Genomic DNA, 20,942 nt, shown 5'->3' on the forward strand with positions numbered 1-20,942 from the left:
CTCCAGCGGGCTGCAGTCTCCCCGGGCCGGGCCGGCCGAGGATGGAGGTGAGCAAATAAATGTCCTCATTATGTCAGAGGCTGCAGATTCCATATCGTTCCTTTCAGAGTCACTCCTATTGCAGCTTGATAATAAAAGCTCCGGTGCACAGTCACTGCAACAGAAGCATTCCTGTTTATTTTACTGGCTGTGCTGATAACAGGAGCAGCTATTTATTTCTGCTGCGATGATGATACAAGTTTGAAAAAACATTTTTTTTAAAAGGACCGTAGCTGCTTAATATAATGTCCTGTTGTAAGAGAACTTGACACGTTGCAGTTGTATTAGACTAGCTAGTACACCAAATATCATGACACTAAAAGACTAAAATCCAGTCAGACTCCATCCACACTTTCACTTCATATCTGCCTGAAGGCTACATTTAATATACCAGCAAAGAGAGAATGATAGAAGAGAGAGAGAGAGAGAGCACGAAGGAGTAGGAGCTCAGGGAAATATGAGTTGAATGTGCCTCGGCTGCTAGAACTTTAAGTCGATACTGGCAGTCACATGCAGAGCTCAGAGTACAGCAGCAGAACAATCCTGCTGTCAATCATTAATGTGACAAAGCTTCCAAATACTTCTCCTTCCAATTTCTTTTCTCTGCGTTTGATTTTCGGGCCCCCGACGAGCAGCTGGAGGATAAAGCGAAAGTGTAGTGTCGCGCGAGAAAGGAAAGAATGTAAAATGCATCAGGTTGAGCTGCTGAATGTTTAATGGCACCAAGGGCCCTTCAGACCTTATTTGCATGCATTAGTGGACTTCTGTGGACCCTGGCTTGGCCAGATGCAATTTACAATGCTACGGAGGGTGCTGACCTCCACCGGGTTGTTCTGAAGCTGAGCTAAGTGCGGCCCTGATTATGTTTTCATAGGCACGAGTTGTCGTTTTCAGGCTCCTCACATCCACAGGTCCACAGGGACCAGCTCAGTTTATTTGGAACGCTCCACCCTTCAGTGTAGATACAGTATGAATTTGTTGCAGGATCGCTGACGTCTTTATTGCACTCGTTCAACTTTTTAACATATAACAAGCTTAATGCCTGCGGTATCACGTTTGCTTTGATTTGCACTGATTTGTCTTATCATGCACTTTTGTATATGTAAGTGCTGATGCTGTACATCCCTCTGTGGTAACAAAACCATGATCCTACATTTTGTGTTGTTTCTGTTGGTACCACAAGTACACACTGACTCAGTAGGGTCGTTCCTCCACCCGACCATAGATCACAGTAATACCGTTGTAGAACATATGTGGATCATCAACATCACAGTACAAGGATGTGGTTCATTATATCACAGTACAGGGATACTTTTGAGTTTTAGCTCTATAAACTATTATTAGATTTTTTTTTAGCATTGTCTTAGATAGTTTGAGCTCAGCTCATATATATATATAAAATTAACTCTAGAATATTATATTAATGTTACACTTCATTTTGATCACTCACCATGACTACTGCCCACCAGGGTACAAACAGTTCTGGATTTTGAAATTAATACAGCATTAATACATCTGAGCATCATTTCCCCTTCGAAAAATAACACTATACTGTGATTATTTATAATATAAAGCACTGTAAAGGATTAAAAGTAGTTAATTTTTTTTTTTAGAGAGTCTGAGTGTGTCATGGGATTTGCAGCACCTGGTGCACTGTGGTACTTCCTGGTTTTGTGGTCTCTCCTCTCCTTGAAGATAATGGAAGATGACAGGAAGCAGGCGGGGTCTCTTGTAATGAAGCTCTGACTAAGCGGGAGGGGAGGCTTTACAGTGACTACACTGGCTATCATACAGCGAACATGCATTAAGTTCTCTGGGAAATATAAGCAGCAGTTAAGCACAACAGTATTATAGCATTCCGTGCTCTTATACGAGGCCACTGGTTTAAAACGAGGCCCGATTTTATTGCTTATTAGTCGTTTGCTAAAATACATGAAGGCTTAATGGACTGTTGAAATTTTAATTTAGTCCCATTGACATTTGTTATTTATATTTGAAATGCTTTAGTAATGGTTTGCATTCTCCGCACACCCACGCACGCCTGATGGAAGCGTCTGCGCTTGACAGATATGAGATGTGACGATTTGACTGTAATAAGCAGAGGGGAGTATCTCAGTCTGAGAAGTGAAGGGGAATTAGAGGCATGAGATTGAATCATTCTAGTCTGAGAAACTAGTGTCTGCGATGAGAATATGTGCCACAACAGGGTACATTTCTATTCCCTACTCCCCATGTCTGAATCAGCGACATACACACATCGATTTGTTCGCTTATACAGACTTATAAGCAGACAAATATATATTTGAATGGCAATTATTGCTAACGATGCCGGACGAAAATTCTGAGGCTAGGCTTGCTGTTCCTCATGCTTTTAGCGACATTGAAAAAACATTCAATCAAACAACCACCGCAAAAAAAAAAAAACCTATAATAAAAAAAGTTCCTTAAACAACACCCAAAAACAAATTGAATTATCTGCTGCTTGTTAAATAACGCCCAAAAGTAATGAAAGTTTCCATTTCCAACATTTTTTTTCTTTCATGACTTGCTTTGGAACATAATGGACTTTTGCATGGAAATTAATGGGACAAAAAGCAAGTAATCTCATTTAAAAACTCCCTGCAGATTTCCTGAAAATAACTAGAAACTATTCATCCTTAAATGTGCGGATTACTCCATCAGCTATTCTTGCTTTAATGTGGGCCATGGGTCATATATATGTGTGTGTGTGAGTGTGTGTGTGTGTGTGTGTGTGTATATATATACACACACACAGACAGTATTTCACAAAAGTGAGTGTACCCCTCACACTTCAGCAACATTTTAGTGTTTCCTTTCAAGGGACAATACTATAGAAATGAATCTTGGATATATTTTAGAGTGGTGATTGTGCAGCAGTATAGATTAACTGTCCTCTAAAAAATAACTCAATATACAGCCATTATTGTCTAAATAACTGCCAACAAAAGTGAGTACACCTTAAGTGCTAACAGCTGGATGTCGTGTAACCGTGCAAATCCACATGTCCAATTCATTATGTTCATGTTTTTTTCTGCTTGACAGGACCATACATTTGTATATCTTGTATTAAAGCAGTTAAAATTAGAAAATTTAAATTTGGTGTTTTGAGTACAATTCTCTCATACTGATCACTGGATGATCAACATGGCACCTCATGGTAAAGACTCTCTGAGGATTTGAGAAATAGAATTGTTGCTCTTCACAAAGATGCAGAGGCTTTAAGAAGATCTGTAACACAATGAAACTGAGTTACAGTACAGCAGTCAGGGTCATACAGAGGTTTTTCAAGACGGGTTCCACTCGGAACAGACCTCACAAGAGTCCATCAAAGTAGAGATTTTCTCTTGCCACAGTCGCCACCGGTTTGCTCATCAGGGGCAAACTTACACTTATAAAGAACATCTTATTCATCCTTTATCACCACATGATCTGTGTAAATCTGCTTTGAGAATGCTCATTGTTAAAAGCGCTATACAAATAAAAATGAAGTTCTCATGCTGTGCTTCAAGTGCAGAAGCAGGTTTTAAAAAACAGACGCATGTGTGCTGCCAGCATCACTTTAGAGGTTGTAGAGGTCGAAGGTCCGCTTGACAGTGCTCGGATCATACTCCATGCACTGCATGGCCGTAGTCCTTCCCAGAAGGTGATAGATAGGTAATTTATTCATCCCAATAGGAAATTGGAAGCCTCTTCTGAAGATAGCTCACAAGAAAGACCACAAACAGTTTGCTGAAGACAACCTGTCCTGCATGATTTACTGGAACCATGTCCTGTGCTCTGATGAGACTAAGATAAACTTGTTTGGCTCAGATGGTGTCCAGCATGTGTGGTGGTCCTGGTGAGAAGTACCAAGAAAATTGTGTCTTGCCTTCAGTCAAACATGGCGGTGGTGATGGTAGGAGTGGAAGAGGATCCCAGCAACAACCTGTGCAGCTCTAGAGAATTCCATGCCCAGGAGGATTGAGGCAGTGCTCCATAACAATGGTGCTCACACAAAATATTGACACTTTACACCCAGTTTTGTTCACTTTTGTTGCCAGTTATTTAGACAATAATGGCAGTATGTTGAGTTATTTATAGAGGACAGTAAATCTGTACTGCTTTAAAGGCTGCACATTGATTACTCTAAAGTATATCCAGTTTTTATTTCTATAGTATTGTCTCTTGAGAAGAGACAATACTGTGAGAGAGAGAGTGAGAGAGAGCCATGCTCATCAAAACAAACTATTCTAGCTTTGTGGCAGACAGAGAAAAGCCGTTTTTTTTTTACTTTTGAGAATTGTCCTGCCAAAAAAAAAAAACATGCAATGAATTAACTCACAATGAAACAAAACCGCATAATAATTTTGACTGTGCAGAAAGTTCTGCTGCCAAACAACAAAACACCTTTTTCTCACTCGTTAATGCGGCGCATTCCAATGAGTTCATAGCGAGAAAAAGGAAAATTAGACCTCAGGCATGTATAATTTGCATTTAAATGGATTTATTGTCTACAGATGGCGTGACGGGCAGCGGCCACACTATCAAATTGTTTTCTGTAGAAAGAAATCAGCAGTCAGGATTTAATTTAGCTTTTTACCACAGACGTCCACGTCAGAAGCTTCACTGGACGGCGGTGGCATTTGCTATATCTGAAGCACTGTAATAAAGGATCTGTGTGATGTGTTTCTAAACAATGGCAAAGAAACTATAATAATTATAATCAGTCTTTTATTGACTCGTAATGCTCAAGATAGGCTGCTGTTGTCTCTTATTTTCAGGGCCAGTGCAGCTTTATATGTGTTTAGGTGGTTTCAGACCGAGTGCTGATTGTTACCATAGCAGCAGTGATGATGATAATAATAATAATAAGAACAACATAAAAACCCTCTACACCAGTGTTAACACTTCTAATGAGATGTAAACATTAAAGCAACATTCTCCCCAATTCAGTCAGTGGTTCTTTAAATGTTTTTAATATAAGGTTGATTAAAGATGCATTATTACTCGAGTGGAAAAAGATGTGAGCTCAGCAAATGGATTTTGGGATACAAGGTTTCTTGTCAGGTTTATTCCTGCACCAGATGGGCATGCTTGTTGTTACGCACGCAGTTTCAGCTGCACCCTACTTGGGACAAGGTTTCCTGGAAATATGGCGTCTGTCAAATGCCAGGTCTAAATACAGTACCCTTCTTTTGTTAGGGTTTATTCATACACGTGGTCTTTTCAGTTGTTAAAGGCAGCGCAGAAATACTCCTAATGCCCTACTATTTTTTATTCTTTTTTGCTTATGGCTACATTATATCATGTGTTGATTGATTTCCAGCATAAGATACCCAGGCATCCAGACAACAGGGTGTATGGGAGGTTGGCCTCAAGCCCAGAGTTTGGCATAAGGATCCTGGTAGCTGTTCAGAAGGCTCTGCCACAAAACCCCCCACACACATACATATACCCCTGGATTATCTTTCTCCCTTATGGAATCGTCTTAATCCAAGGCCTTGCTTTCGAGTGCTTTCGGTAGAAATAGTTTCCACCAAAGACAAACTGGCTATGCATTGCATGCTGTCCTAGCATTCTGTGCTATTTGACTGACATGTTGAAGCTTTGCTGATAAAGTGTCATCCCTATTGTGGTCATGTATTGGTGCCACGGGTCCTACACACGTGTGGTAGCTCAATGGTTAAGGCACTGGATTACTGATATGAAGGTCAGGGGTTCAAGTTCCAGCACTGCCAAGCTGTGACTCTTGGCCCTTAACCATCTCTGCTCCAGGGGCACTGGTTTATGGCTGACCCCCTGTCAAGCTGGGAAATATGTAGCAAGAATTTTACTGTGCTCTAAAGTATATGTTGTATGTGGTAGTCCCCCTCCTCCACAAGGATCATTTCAGTCACCCTTGCATTATATCTATATGAAAGAGAGAATAAGAGAGTTTGACTCTATATTTACTTCATTAAGTTTATTTAAATACCTGAATAATTGAATAGTACATTAGTTTGCAGTACTACATTGATGGATGTCAAACAGGGGTTCATTTTTTTTAAATAATCAAACACACAACATGCTGACTGCTCCAAATGACTCGTTACTGTTATAGTTATTATTGTTATTTCACTATTTTTCTTTATGAGATTGCGCTCAAGTGTTGCCGTGTGTCTATTTTTACTTTCAAAAATGGTCTCGCTTGTTTAGTTATTCTATACACACACACACCTCTGCTCAAGACACTGTGAACTGCCTTACCAAGCCGTCACATATGCTGTCAGTGTCACCACTAACTTTTGAGTGGCCAAAGGATCAGGAATGTTACCCTTTTTTAAAGGAACATTTCAGTCCAGAGTTCAATGGCAAGCAAATGCTGATATTCAGGCTTTTGGACGCCTTCTGATGGGAGTCAGGGATTACGTGAAATGAATCATCAGGCGCTCAAAGAAGAGAAGTTAGCACAAGCACGAGCGCTCGCATGAGATCGGGCTGACCGAAGAGATTTTTCCCGTTCCGTTAAAAAAATCAACACGGTCTGTTAACGATTAGAAGCCGAAATGAAAAGCCAACATCATGACCGTTGATGAAAGGCAACACAGAGGAAGGCTGATTTATGTCGTGAATCGAAAGAAATAGTGGCTGGCAGAAAATGATTCCTTTAGGCGCCACTCCTAGCCGCTGTTACCGAATTTAGCATAAGCTCGTTCATAATAAGAGGCATCCATCACCACCCATCTCACTTCCTTGGTGTCCTGCAACTACACATCGAAATGACAGGGTTATGAGAGAAAATGACAGTCACCCTTTCTTCCCCTTTCCCCCACACACTCTCTCTCTCACACACACACACACACACACACACACACACACACACACACACACACTCTGACTGCCTGTTCCTTACAGTGATCACCATAACAACACCTGCCTGCGGTGTGCATTTTGATTGGGTCCAACTGCCACATTCATGCTGGGAAGTAGTTCTTTTATACGGTGGGTTTGTGAAGAAGTGCTACACCGGCACACACACTACTGGGGAAAAAAAAAGTCATTTTTTTGTATGTTATTGTTCTCTTTGTGGATATGTATTAATCCAGCTTATTCTCTAAAGGACCCCAGCTGTATCGTGCAATTATTTCAAGCATAAATGATTGATTGATTTATTTGTCGGACCACGTCAGTATAATAACGGCACGAGTCACGATGACATGTTTGACTTAGAATCTACCCTTGCCATTTGTTTCCCCTTGAAAGACAGCAATTTACTTGTTGTTTTGCATCAACTTTTAAAGCTGACAGCTCGGTGGGGCAATTATAGCCTCGGAGGCATTATTGTTATAGCCTGGTGTTGCACTTCACACTTTGTATACATTAACTGGGGCCTCTTTCAGCTTTAGAATTCACACTGAAGGGCTCCTAATGGCATAATATGACCAATTAAGTCTTCTTTTCGTAAACACGCCTCTGATCCTGGATAAAGTGGAACGGTGTGGCTTGGCAGCTCGTCTGTAGCCGGAGTGCAGCAGGACAGCGAAGTGCACATAGTGTGAAAGGTAAACAGTCAAAAGACGGCCTCCCCCACCTCAATATAATCAAGCTGCTCTGGGTTTTCACATTCTCCTGCTAAGGATTGTGTTTTGTGATTAGTATTTTTGTTTCTGCAGACATTTCCATATTTTATTACTTTTTTGTTTAGTATACGAGTTCACAAGAGTGTATACAATTAGATGCAAGGGAACTCAACAGGGTGACCTTTGAGGCAATCAGAGATGCTCTGGGATAAACAAACAGACACATCAGGCCAGATGCAAGCTGGTGCTGAGGTTGCCTGTGGATTACATTGATTCCCTGAAACAATGGTGACTACCACACACATTGTGAGGGCATTAATAAATAACAGAACGCAAGTAAGCCTTTCATTCACACCGTATTTCAGCAAACAGCAGGCTTTGTGTGCTCATGGGACATGTTGGGGCATTTAGCGTTTTTAATAGACCTCGCTCAAAAACGTTTTCTTCTTTCTAACTTCATTCATACTTGCCCTGAATCTGGGTTTATTTACAGTCAGTGGTTAGCGATTTCAATGCATCTACAAACAAGCACAGTGTGTAAGGAAATAAAGCTGGCCTTTATGGAAATCATAGATTCTAGTGCATCAGTGCTCAATAAGATGTAGCAAAAGGCAAAAAAAGCAAAAAGGAATGAGAAAAAAAAAATCCCCTGACTTGAGTTATAGGAGAACGAGGGGAGTCGATTCTGTTATTCAAAGTGATAGGATTATAGGGCAAGATCTCCTTCAGTGCACAGACTTAGAAGGCGCAAAGAGGTGGAGAGTGTGTATAAATCAAGCTCACAGCTGGGTACTGTATTAAAGAGAAGCATGAAAATGACTGCTCATGTCTGTCAAGAGTTCGCCATCTCCGTATGAATAGTTTCTAGAATCAGAGATGAACATCCAAGATTCTAGAATCAGTCCATGTATATCGATATAAAAACATTTTATTTAGGATTTTTCAGTCTGGCGAACCTTTAGCTATGTTCTTTTATTTATTTTTTTATTTAATTCACAATCCTTTTGTCATCTAGAAAAAAAAGAACAGCGACGGTTGTTACTGAATGCAGAGAAATACATAAGCAGTTAAAAATAGCATTGCGCACAATTAGGATCATAACTAACAGGTTTTTCCGAGAAAACTGCCACGAACACACTGCTTGCATTGCATTTACTTTTTAACAGCATGGAACAGCGAATGGCGGAATGAGAGGTAGAATGAGCTGCGGAAAGAGGGAGCACCCTGGCGTGTTACTTCTACATTTTCTCTTTTCTTCTTATAGGGCACGCCGATTAGTGTGGATTCTGGCACAAAGCAAGAATTTAGTTTCCTCCGAGATCTGAAGCTCTGTTCGGCTCTTTATAATGCCTCCAACACCATCACTATCACTATCACTATCCCTCATCACCTCCAGGCTCCCATCACACCCCTCCACCCCCCATCTCTTTTCTACAGCCTGAGTTCCCTGATCCCATAAATTCAGAGCTCACCGGGCCGCCCTGACTGCCTGATCCCCCTCTATAAGACACAACAGAAGCCGCTTTCCTGATTAGGCATGCAGGGGGGGAAGCAGAGGCTTCTAAAAGAATCTCAAGCATTCTGCTATTTTCTATCATTGAATGGGGCTGTCTGTGTGTGTGTGTGTGTGTGTGTGTGTGTGAATACAAGACCCTCTGCACTCAGCCTAGGTAATTGTGAGTCCACCAAGCTGTGAAGGCATTGAGCATTGCCTCCCTGCTGCACAGACAGTCTGTAAAAAAATAAATAAATAAATCGCGAAAATGCAAGCTGTAACTAATCAATTTGGTCTATTTGTTTATTTATTTTTGCTCCGCTTCAATGCAAACAGAGTATTTTCCCAGCCCAGCCTCAGAGCCTGATGTAATATGGTGCAGAATAGTGCACAAGAAACATGATATATCTGTAAAGGAGCGACACATTAAAAATAACACTAGGAGTCTAGTTGGATTGTGCATGTACCAAGGAATATCATTACACCTAACGTGACCTCCTGATCATTACTGAAGCGCTCTCATGTTTGTAGCTCAGCCAGTGAGTATTATTAGCAACAGAAGGAGAGGTAGCACTTGAAGGACATACAACAATGTTCATATATTTTATCTTAGTTTATTATTTTTGGCTTTCCAAACAAAAAGGACGCAGAAGAGCAAGTTAAACGGCCTTCTATGTTGCAATGGCAAAATATTAAAGCCCTCTAACACCCCCACCCCGTCCACACAGTTCATAGAAAACGATAAAAGGCGAAAAGAGAAAGACATGGCCAATGGAATGGAATATAAAATATTTAGTGTGTCCTTTCTATCAGTGGTGGGAGTGTGAACTGTACTTATCTCTGCTTTGGATTGTTTTTTTTTGTTTTTTTGTTCCTTTAGAGTAGTGGGTGGAGTGAAAGACGGAGCGAGCAAAGAAAGAGATACGGAGGAGAGAAGGACACGATTAGGACCGATCTGTAGCTTGTGAGACAAGTGAGCTTTCAGGGCAGCAATAGACTACACATGTAGTTTGTGCTGGTTTTGTTTTCAAGGACAAAAGCAAAGGGCAGCATGTGCTGTTTCATTCTCTGGTTTTCAGAGCACGCAGATGAAAGTGTTGAAATGATTGTGTAAACAAATTAAAATAGGCCAGAATGTACATTTCAAATGTTCGAAGTCCCAAATATCCAGCTGGTAGACGCAGGAACTATTAGGCTTCACACGAGTATTTTATGTAATAGTTCAACATTTACTGGTTTGATTCTTCATCCTGTTTATGAAACGGTACATAAATGTATGGAAAGGGTCCAGTTTTGTAAACTCACAAAAAGGCAGCGTAAGTGCTACAGTGGATGCAAGCTTTCTGAAGAATGTCAGCTGAAGCACTAAGATTTCGAAAAGTAGATTTTCATCTCTAACCTTTGCTTCCTATATCCACCTTTGGTTGTGTTGCAGATACAGGAAATTAGGGGGTTTCTGTTTTGCTTTCTTTCACAACCTTTCTCACTCCACCCCTCTTTCTTTTTTTTGTGTGACAGAAGCTAGCTGTAAGAAGTTGTCCTGTGGGGACGCCGGCCAAGCCGATCTCCCTCATCAAACCCCCCAGCCAGAGCATCGCCATCTCTGTGGTGCCAGCCAAGGCACCTGTTTCCATGGTGACCGCACACATTAACGGACAAAAGGCGGCAAACTCGGACGCGCTGCAGACGTCCCCCATCAACCTGCAAACGGCCAACCGAACGCACAGGCCAGGGGAGCTGTGCCACTCACAGGTAACCCCCGCACCCAAGTTACAGAGAGTTCACAGATGGGGCTCTATGATGAGGAAATAAAACTTGAGTGATGTAACCAATATAATAGAAAGATCTATAACGTTTTTATTATACTGGAGATATTTGAAAAGGCAGTGTAGTGTCTAATTTATAAAACTACCTAGAATATATATAAATAGTTTAACTTTTTAAACAAACTTTTGTTAAAATATAAAGTATTGATATCTCGGAATTGTGTATTTGCCAATTCTGATGCTGACACAAGCATCATTCTTTCAGTCATCTAGCCAACTCTCTGCCTTTGTTTTTTTTATTATTAAAAATATCACAGGTATTATGGTGTGTGACGTTCATGTGTACTTTCTGTGCTGATCATGCACGTCAAAACCAGTCATCAACCCAATCAGAATTATGTTCACTGTCAGATGAATTTCTAATGTGTATGTTTGTTAAAATAAGCAGTTGCACTTAAAGTGGGATGATGCAGGACAGCTTCTCATAAGCTAATGTATGACCTTTTGAAAAACCAGACCTAGAATAGAATAGAAAAAACGTTTTAAAAATGGAGCTACGAAGGAAGAAATCTTTAGAGGATCCAAGACTCAGCAGGGGGAGCCCATTCTCTCCACTGTGAAGCGCAAGCTTTTATAATAATGATATACAGTACATTAGTTATTTTTAACATAAAAATAACAGGGGGATCTAAATCAGACCATAGAAAAGAGTTCAGTTTAGCCTAGCCCCACAGCCAAAAACAAAACACCATCGATTATATTTATAGATCGTAACTTCATCAATTATATAGCTGGCTTTTACTTCTATAGCTCTGCGCTTAGACTGTAGGAACTTGCAGGGACGGTCTGTCAATTGATTTTGGAAATACTAGGAGCTGTCTCGTCTCTAGTCATTTAAAGAGTGTTTTATAAGCACAATTTCAAACTGTACTCAACCACAGTGAGAGAGACACCACACCTTTCGAAAAAATTGCACCTCACTCCGTGAAGCTATTTCAAGACATACTCGTGCTCACGTCATATCGGGATGTGTAAGTAAAGAAACAACGAAAATCACATGTTCATAAAATCTGACTAATTCGTGGCTCTTAAGGAAAACTCAGTCAACCTGAAGACACCATACTATGCCAGTAATTGAAAATCCTAACAAAGGGAGCAGTAACAGATGGCAAATCTGTAATGGGTTAGAATATTATTTCTTTTTCAGTGTGCATTCCATGGACCTGGTTAAAATGATGAAGATTATTTCCAGGAGACAAAATCAGAGCAGTATTTCCTCAGTGTGTTATCCCCTTCCTGGGAGGTATTCATCTGAATAATCACTCCTTCCTCTACCCTGTGCCTTCACTTCTTCCTGTCCAAGTCTCTTGGCCGTCCCTTCCCCCTTTAGAAATGTCAGATGGAGTGAAAGAGAGCAGGGAGCAGGGTCAGACAGCAGAATGGTTTTACAGCTCTTTGTGGTTGTGGTGTTTAGTGAGAAAGCACACTGCAGCTGTGAACTTTTCCTTTCCCAGTTTCTGGGAGGCTGAGCTAGTTAGTGAGTCTGGGTCAGTCATGCAATTTCACATGAAAAGCACATCACATCAACGCTAATGCCAGGCTAGTTTTTGGAGTGGTGATGGTGGATGGTTTGGGGGTCCAGCCCACCTGGTTTTTTAATTTGGAGATCAATAATGAGTTGCAAGTGAATGGAGTGAGACACTGCATGAATGCACACATTAGGAGCATTGTTTCTGTGCACAAGTGTTTTGGAAAATTCGTATGGGACTCGGGAGCTGCTTTGTGGTGACAGCAGGCTGATTCAGGTCAGCACTGAAACAAGAACATGCACAGCGACATCTGTCAAAATAGCAGCCTGTAAACAAACTCGAGCAGTTCTGTGAAAAGATTTTTGGATCTTTTTAATCTGTATTTTTTTTTTTTCGGATTTTGATGCACAAATCCATATGAAACAAATAAATACGATGCAATTGCATTACAACACTATATACACCGAGCAGGCATGATATTATTACATAATAACATTATGACAGGTGAAGTGAATAACACTGATTATCTCTTCATCATAGCACCTGCAAGTGAACGAGTGGGGGTTTAACAAAGAGCCAAATTGTGATGTCTAGACGACTGGGTCAGAGCATCTCCAACACTGCAGCTCTTGTGGGATGCAGTATCTACCAAAAGTGCTCCAATCAAGGAACAGTGGTGAACCGACGACAGGTTCATGGTCGGCTCATCAGCGAAGGCTGGCCCGCATGGTCCGATCCAACAGATGAGCTCCGGTAGCTCAAATTGCTAAAGAAGTGTTAATGCTCAACAGGTCAGAACTGTTTGGCAACAAAAGAGGACCAAAACAATATTAGGCATAATGTTATGCTTGGTTGGTGTATATGAGACATACATGATCTGATTCTGCACACTGCTGACAATAGCCTGAATATGTTCCCACAGTAATGTATACAAAATCAGAGATGATATGATCTCAAGTTGACGACTACAAAATAGCCAGCTATAGATCTAGTAATTTACTTATTAAATAAAGGGACGCAAAATAAAAACTTTCTTTCGGCTTCTCCCACTAGGGGTCGCCACAGCGGATCATCCACATGTTTGATTTGGCACGTTTTTTACGCCGGATGCCCTTCCTAACGCAACCCTCCCCATTTATCCGGGCTTGGGACCGGCACTAAGGCTTGTGCAACCCTAATGGCTGGGGTTGGCTCCCTGACCGGGGATCGAACCCGGGCCGCAGCAGGGTAGAGCGCCGCATCCTAACCACTAGACCACCAGGGAACCTAAATAAAGGGAAGCAAAATAATCCGCCAAAAATGAAACATGCACTCGAAGTTTCAGAAAACTATGCGACAGTCATTGGCAGGTGGCAAGATCAGCTAAAGCAGTGGATTGTCAGCACAGCTGTGGTGCGATACGCATCTGAACAGACTGCTAATAATTAGACTGAGAATAAAGCTACAGTGGATCCCAATTGAGCCAAACAGGTAACTGTAGTTGATGGTTACAAAATGTTAACGAAAAAGGTTTAGCCACTGAAGTCGAGCTTTGAATGCTAATGCAAGCCTGGTGCACACAAGCACGACACATGGCATTTAAATTGGATGTCATTGGCACTGCCTTTCCTGCACTTCGCTGAATAGTTTTAATTACACTGACAGTAAAAGTACCACACTGCTGCTCAATTAGACCCCTTTCACATATGTACACATGCATATTAAGCAGGCTTTCGTGAGATTTCTTTTCTCACTGTGGACGTGTATGTGGTGGAAGGTACCTGAGGATTCCTGCAGGAGTTACCAAGCAGGCAGTGACTAAAAGGCTAAAGGCTTTTTTCGGTGCTACACAAACTGCTGGCCTTGCAGTAAGTGAAAGAAATGGGCACCATGCCCACATATGTGCCTGTTTTCCCCACTAGTAGTCACTCGCACCACCAGTCTACAGCTGATTGATTTGTCCAGTGACTACATGGGCACAAATGGCATGCATGCCCTGTGATGCCTGCTTTTTCTTTAGGACGATGACCGCTGCATTGAGATCATGCTCAGCCTTGAGTCATGCACTATAACAGGTAGTCATTTTATTTTCCCTCACATTGTGCATTTTGTGTGATCATGGAACATGAAATGAATCATTTACTCCGAGAAACAGGCTGTACATTGCATCCTGACTCCAGTTCAAGCAACTTCCATCCTTCAGTGTGATTACCATTTAAACACAGCTTTTAAAGATGGGGAGGGGTTAAGATGCAGGCTTTAGTGGAGAATCGTGTTTTGGCCGTTCACATCTCCCCCAAGTGGCCATCAGTGCTATTGTACCCAACAGACCTAGCAGCAGAATCATTAAACTGCTGCTAAGAGAAGATTGTTGTAAAAATTGATTTTTAGGGAAAGAAACATGTAGAAACAAACATGTAGGAAGGAGATCGTGTAGCTGACTGAGATACCGAGATGATCTACTTAATACTGTGTATTTTTGGTGTCTTCATAGCAAATGCAATATAAAGAACTGGCCCAAACAGGATGATGCTAGTATTATTTCATTTGAATGCTGATAGCCTAAGGATGGGGGTCATAGTACCATCATTTAGTTTATTGTCTGAAGTTTTTTGTTTAACTTTCAGCAATTTCAATTTGCATTCCACCCATTAAGAACTAGATTTTTTTTTTTTTATGTTAGCCGGTCATGTATTTGCTCTAAAATGTGAATAGTGATCTGAGTAGTGGATCTGTGACGAGATAGTCTTTCATCCTGCGAGTGAAACGAGAGAACGCCGGGTTAAACGTGTCTGGTAAAGTGTGCACTCTGATCCATCTCACTCACTCTCCAATTTTTTCTCCTTTCTGATTCCCTGCTGCGTCCATATTTCTTAGAGCTTGTGATGAAAACATGAGACAACATGGCAGAGATACAGGAGACAAACAGGTGTCTTCGACTCAGAGCTCGGTTTCCTCTTTTTCACGCCGAAACAAACCACCGTCCTCTGGATCAGTCTCAATATTTCTTATGCTCATAACTCCCAGCATCACTAGCTGACCCAGTTGTGTAATATAGAGCGTAGGATCGAGCTGCCGCTTAACACGGTGCGTATAAACTGCAGACTACACAAAGCGAATGCTTTAAAAAATGTATCTAACCTAAAAAAGTAATGTCTTTGCACATCTCGGATTCTCGGTTGGAACATTTTGAAGAGCGTTCGTACACCACGAAAGGCTAAAGCTACACTGTGTATTTTGGGCTAAGTAAGAAAACGCAGAAGGCCAGACTAAAATGTCAGCGTCTGAAAGCTTAATGCATGCCTACTGAAAAGGTTCCTCAATTCAGCACGGAAGAGGGAAAAAACATAAAAAAAAATAAATAAATAAGGCTAAACGTTTCTCATTTCCCCCTCTTGACAGCCAAGAAGGAGGAGACAAGGGACAGGGAGAGCTGAAAGAAACACTTAAACTCTCCTTCTTATCCTATCCTTTCCTCTTTCTTTATCTCGCTTCTTTAAAATAGCCTGTAAAATTGGGTCCAGTGGATGAAGCATCAGGGCTCAGTGCTGGATGGGTTTCACAAAAATCCCACATACCAGCATTGAAACGATCCAGACGTATATTTTATGCCCCGTCTGGATATCACACACAAACATCTTTACTTAGATTAAAGACACTTTAAAGAGGGGCATGGGGCAGGAACACACACACACACACACACAGCTCTCAGGAATGCCTCAGCAGCTCCACAGCTTTTTACTTATTACTATTCTAAAAAGAAACAGGACTAAAGCAGCTTCAAGGTTATGATATTCTTACTCAAGAGGAGGCCTCGGAAAAGGATGCTTAGGTTTTAGGGAGCAGGGGGCAACAATTACGGAAATGAACGCCCTCACCCAGGGAGAATTTTCATCCTGCCCGTTACCATGGGAACAGGCCTTTAACCCCCTCCCCCCACTTTCTCTAGGCTTTCTCTGGCACAATGGAAGTTTTTTCTTTTCTTTTCTTTTTTTTTTTTTACAACAGGAGAGTGAATGATTATGTTTTTAAATGCAGGGCCGCTCTAACTTTTCTGATTTGTTCTCTTTGTTGAGGAGACAGAAACAGAAAGTGCAAAGCTGCCTGTGCTCGAAGCAATACAGGAGCTTTGCCAAGCCTTGCATTTTAAACAAAGCTGTAATCTTGAGGGTGCATCTTAAAAGAAAACCAGATGAATATTCATCATCCATTTCCAAATATAGGTTTTTCAAAAGGACTAGAATTCCGTAATCACAGACTGAAAAAAAATTCCGAAAAGCAACCGGGCCCTAATTCGCATTTCATATTTTAAGTCGCTAGATTAGGTTTGGAAGTAAACGATGAGTGCGAGTGAGATTGTAGTAGTGTGCTGAGCTGTGAAAGCAGTATTTCTGTCTGCACATGAAAGGCTGACCTTGAAGGGCAGATTTACTGGTCAAACATAATTCTGCTCCCAATATTTCATTGTGATGTCCTTGTCAAAAAGCCATTCATACATGCCAACAAGAGAACCGTACACATCGTTTTAAATGCTCTCAAGGTCTTAGTGCTTTGTACGATTTTTTGATATACAAACGAATCTAGCTTCTTCGACAACTCCATATTCAAACGTTACCACTAAATGTGCCATGTTTGCGCCGACCACAACGTACATCCGTACTGGTCAAACAAAATGAATTTCTGAAAGGCTTCTGCACCTCGTATCTGCCTTTCCCTTAACGTCTCTGTTTGTGTGTTTGCACCATGTCTACTGGCTCGTCTTAAGACCCAGTGCAGTGTCGTGTTTTACAGCTCGCATTGGCGGTTTGTTGTCTCCACTAATCTGCTAATCAGCTCCTGTCCACCAGCATTGTTTAAACTGGCAGGAGGAGGAATTAACACAAACATGGAGAAAGCTTCATGCTGAAATGCGATGCTGTTTCGGAACAAAACATGCTGCGCCACCATGTTCTTAAGTGCATTCTCTGTAAGCAGAAGCTGACCAAGTGGTAGCTTTCTTATATAGCACGTTTTAGTGATACACTGATATATATATAGATAGAACACACAGATGTTGGTGGGGATATATAAAAGGCTTATTTGGAATGGTTGCATCAAAATTGAAGATCCTTTTCCATTTGTGAAGAAGTATTTAGCCTTAAATCTTACATTATGCAAGGTGACAACTAAGAAATCTAAAGTAAAAGGATTATGCAGTTTCCATAATTCATTAATACACAGTTACACCATTATTGTCTTAAGGTTAGGGGCTGTTTGTGCACTCCCCCATTTCTCTCATTTCTCCTCTCTCCCTCTTTCTGCCACGCTGCAGTGTACAATGTACAATCTCATTTCCCTCACTGAAGATCATTAGTCACCAGGCAAGAGAAATCTCCTGTGAGAGAATGCTGTGTCAGCACTAACGAAACCTTCCACATGCTGAAACGTACAAGGTTTCAATGTAAAATAATGCGGGAAACATCGTTTGAGAATTCAATACAGATGATCTTCAGTGAAACATTTCTTCCACGGCACGAAAATGCAGTGACCGAGTCGCAAAACTGCCATCTTTTACAAGAGAACTCGCAAAAAACCCAACAATGAGCTTTTGTCTGTTTGTACTTTGGTCCTATGCTGGGCCATCTCACTATGAGTTTTCTTAAACCTGTTTGCTGCTCTAATATGATGAAAACTATAAGAGAGATGTTAGTCTGGCACAAGGAAGTGTGCAGAGCCAGTCGGATTGCCACCTTCAAGCTTTTAAATCTCTCTCAAATCTATGTCAAATGCTTGATATTCCATGGATGAAATGTCTGAGCGAGAGACGAGCTCAAGCCGGTTGTTTTGAAACCAAAAATAAAATAAAAAAAATCAGTGTTGACTTAGCTGGAATGGAAACTTTCTATTTTGACAAGCAGCATTCTTGACAGGCAGGTAGACCTTATTCCTTATCCTGACTCAATGGATGGTGGTTCTCATCATCTTTTTCTTGCTGAAACCTGAGTTGCAACATAGACCAGAGTTTTACCTCAGATAAGACTATTGTTATTGACAGTTTTGAGAAGGCGAGAAGAGCTTCACCAAAACGTTACAGAAAATCTTACATTCTTCACCGTCTTTGCAACAAAACAGTTAAATCTGTGAGAATAACGTCACCACTTTTCTTTCAGCATCAACCTCTGAGTAAACGGCAAAGCGAAATCTTACCATTATATTTTTTTATACTCTTTTACATACTCTAATATGCTATAAAAATCCATAATCAGCAAAAGAAAGAAACCAACTATGAATAGCAAAGTCCTAGAGTGCTGGGCCAGTGTGTGTAGTGTGTGTGTGTGTGTGTGTGTGTGTGTGTGTGTGTAGTCTTTTGAATACAGCAGAATAATGAACTCGAGTCTTGTTTCCTGTGTCGCTGTGCTCCACATTCATTTCAGTAGCGTTTCTCTGGGGAGAGCACTTCCTGAAGCACGGAACACAAGTGGGCGTGTGGTTTTAAGCATCCTCCATGGCAGAGAGTTTAAAAAATACATTCAGGTTTTCTGCTCTTAGTACTTATTTGCATTGACCCGGACCCTCCACCTCTTTGGAAGTGCACAACAAACATAATGAAAGGAGTCTGATTCTGAGACTGTACATATTGGGTGAAATGAATTTCGATAGAACAAAGTATAGTCCTTAAAAAAGAGGCTTCTGGTCGAACAGCATGTTTAGAAATAGTCAGTCACTTCCTGTCAACCTTTAACACAAGTACTCAAAGCATCAGTGTGTTATTAAGAAACTACAGAAAGCACATCTCTCCCTCAACACAGATGCTGGGAACACTCACGGCAGTGCCCATCAAGGTGCCTCAGGTCAGCTCTCTGCATCGGCTGGCAGGGCATTCGCCCACTGTGCTACCTCAGGTAATGCACACACTGCACGCACACACACACACACACACACACACACACACAAAATCCTATTGTTCCTTAGGTCTCAGGTGTCACACAAAAACAGACCTCATCCAATGTCTGACACACTACTCCTGAAATCATAACGCAAGGTCATCCTCAGCCAAACCTCCTGAGACGCTGCTGTAATTACGCTTCGTTTTAAAATGCCCACTTTATAAACTACATGCACAAATTTTAGCACAAAAATAAAAACCAAAAAGGACACACTGTACCACCTGAGTGTTCCTGTAACATTTATTTTCAGGTCCACCCACAGCCTTTCTGCGTTCAGCCGTTTTCACTCAAGTCAGATTTCGTTCTGTTCTGTTGCTTTGATTAAAGCCGATGATGACGGTGCGTTTGCCGGCTGAAACACTCTACACTACTTACTCTTAAAGGCACTGTGATTTTACACTGACTACCACAGTGTGGAATATTAATGACATTCAGTGTATTGCTTTATCAAGAATCACAGCCATGAATCACCTTTTTTTAACCAGCTTGTATTTAAATGTAATGATTTGCCCCCAGTAATTACTTTTTAATAGAAAACTATACATTTTATTTATTTGCAGTAAAAGCAAAAAAGGTTTCTTATGGACTGAAAAAAGTAATCAAACCTCAAATAAAAAAAACTGTGCATGCTATTAATGATAAGCAATTCTTTTCTCAGTTGAATTTTTGCCAACAAATATTTAAAAAAAATTCGAACAGAATTTGAACAATGACATTTATTTTCAATTCAATTTGAAATACATTAAGGTCTAGCTTTCTAATGCGTAAAAATAATATTTTCTAAAACTAGGAATTAGATATGATAGAAAAAAGTTACTTCTTGCTACAGAAACAAAAAGAATGATTTGTAGAGAAGTAATTAGAAATTGAGCTACAGTACCCAAATCAGTTTTTTGTTTGTTAGTGATCCATATGGCATTATTCAGAAACAAAATTCAGTCCTGAAATGACACATTGAGTATGGGGTGAGTATGAGGTGTTCTTAAAGTCAGCTGACAGCTTGTCAGCTGTTGATGATTAGGGCAAAAAAGCAAAGAAATGCCAGATGCAGAGCTGTTGCAGTTTTTCTGCAGTTATTACTGGCACTTCTGTGCTGTGAAATGTGTGGGTGTGGAGCCAGCGGTGCTCTGTGTATGCACAGTGAAACATGAGCTCAGATCTGACCCGTCCTTATTGCAGTCACATGGTTAAGTATCAAAGTGTGTATTCGGTCTAGGGCTACATGCTGAAATCCGATTTGAAAAGATCAAATAAAACATTTCAGGAGTAGATTTGTGCCACTTCAGTCCTGAAATGTGAATGGCATCGGAAAGAAATACTGTATTTAGAGAAAAAAAAGGACATAAAAGAGATCATACCATCTTAGTAGTGGGTTTACACCAGAGCTCAGCCCTCAAATACAGATTATTGTCCATTAAAGTAGAGGACAAAATGTCAGAGATTATCTGATAAATCACATGGCTAATAAATCTTTCGGACTAAGCCCTCGCAGCCATGCTCAACCTTCCATTCAGCCTTTGGGCGCAATTAATCCCGGCTCAGTTTGAGCTCATTTGTTTCCATTGGTCTTCTTAATGGATCAATGTAGATAATGATGTTTGATAAGGCCACAAACGAAGCTTGTTTGTGCATGTAGCAGAAGGACCACA

General features: G+C 40.9%; 1 protein-coding gene across 1 annotated transcript in view; it reads left to right on the plus strand.

The window, feature by feature from the left end:
* Nucleotides 1-20,942, plus strand: part of phf21b (PHD finger protein 21B) — a 64,962-nt gene that overhangs the window by 34,638 nt on the left and 9,382 nt on the right. Inside the window, exons 3-4 of the mRNA XM_046872544.1 lie at nt 10,612-10,845; nt 19,156-19,248. Of these exons, the coding sequence (XP_046728500.1) occupies nt 10,612-10,845; nt 19,156-19,248 (327 nt within the window). The remainder of the gene's footprint in view (nt 1-10,611; nt 10,846-19,155; nt 19,249-20,942) is intronic.

This window comes from Silurus meridionalis, chromosome 18 (assembly GCF_014805685.1).
Source record: "Silurus meridionalis isolate SWU-2019-XX chromosome 18, ASM1480568v1, whole genome shotgun sequence".
NCBI lineage: Eukaryota > Metazoa > Chordata > Actinopteri > Siluriformes > Siluridae > Silurus > Silurus meridionalis.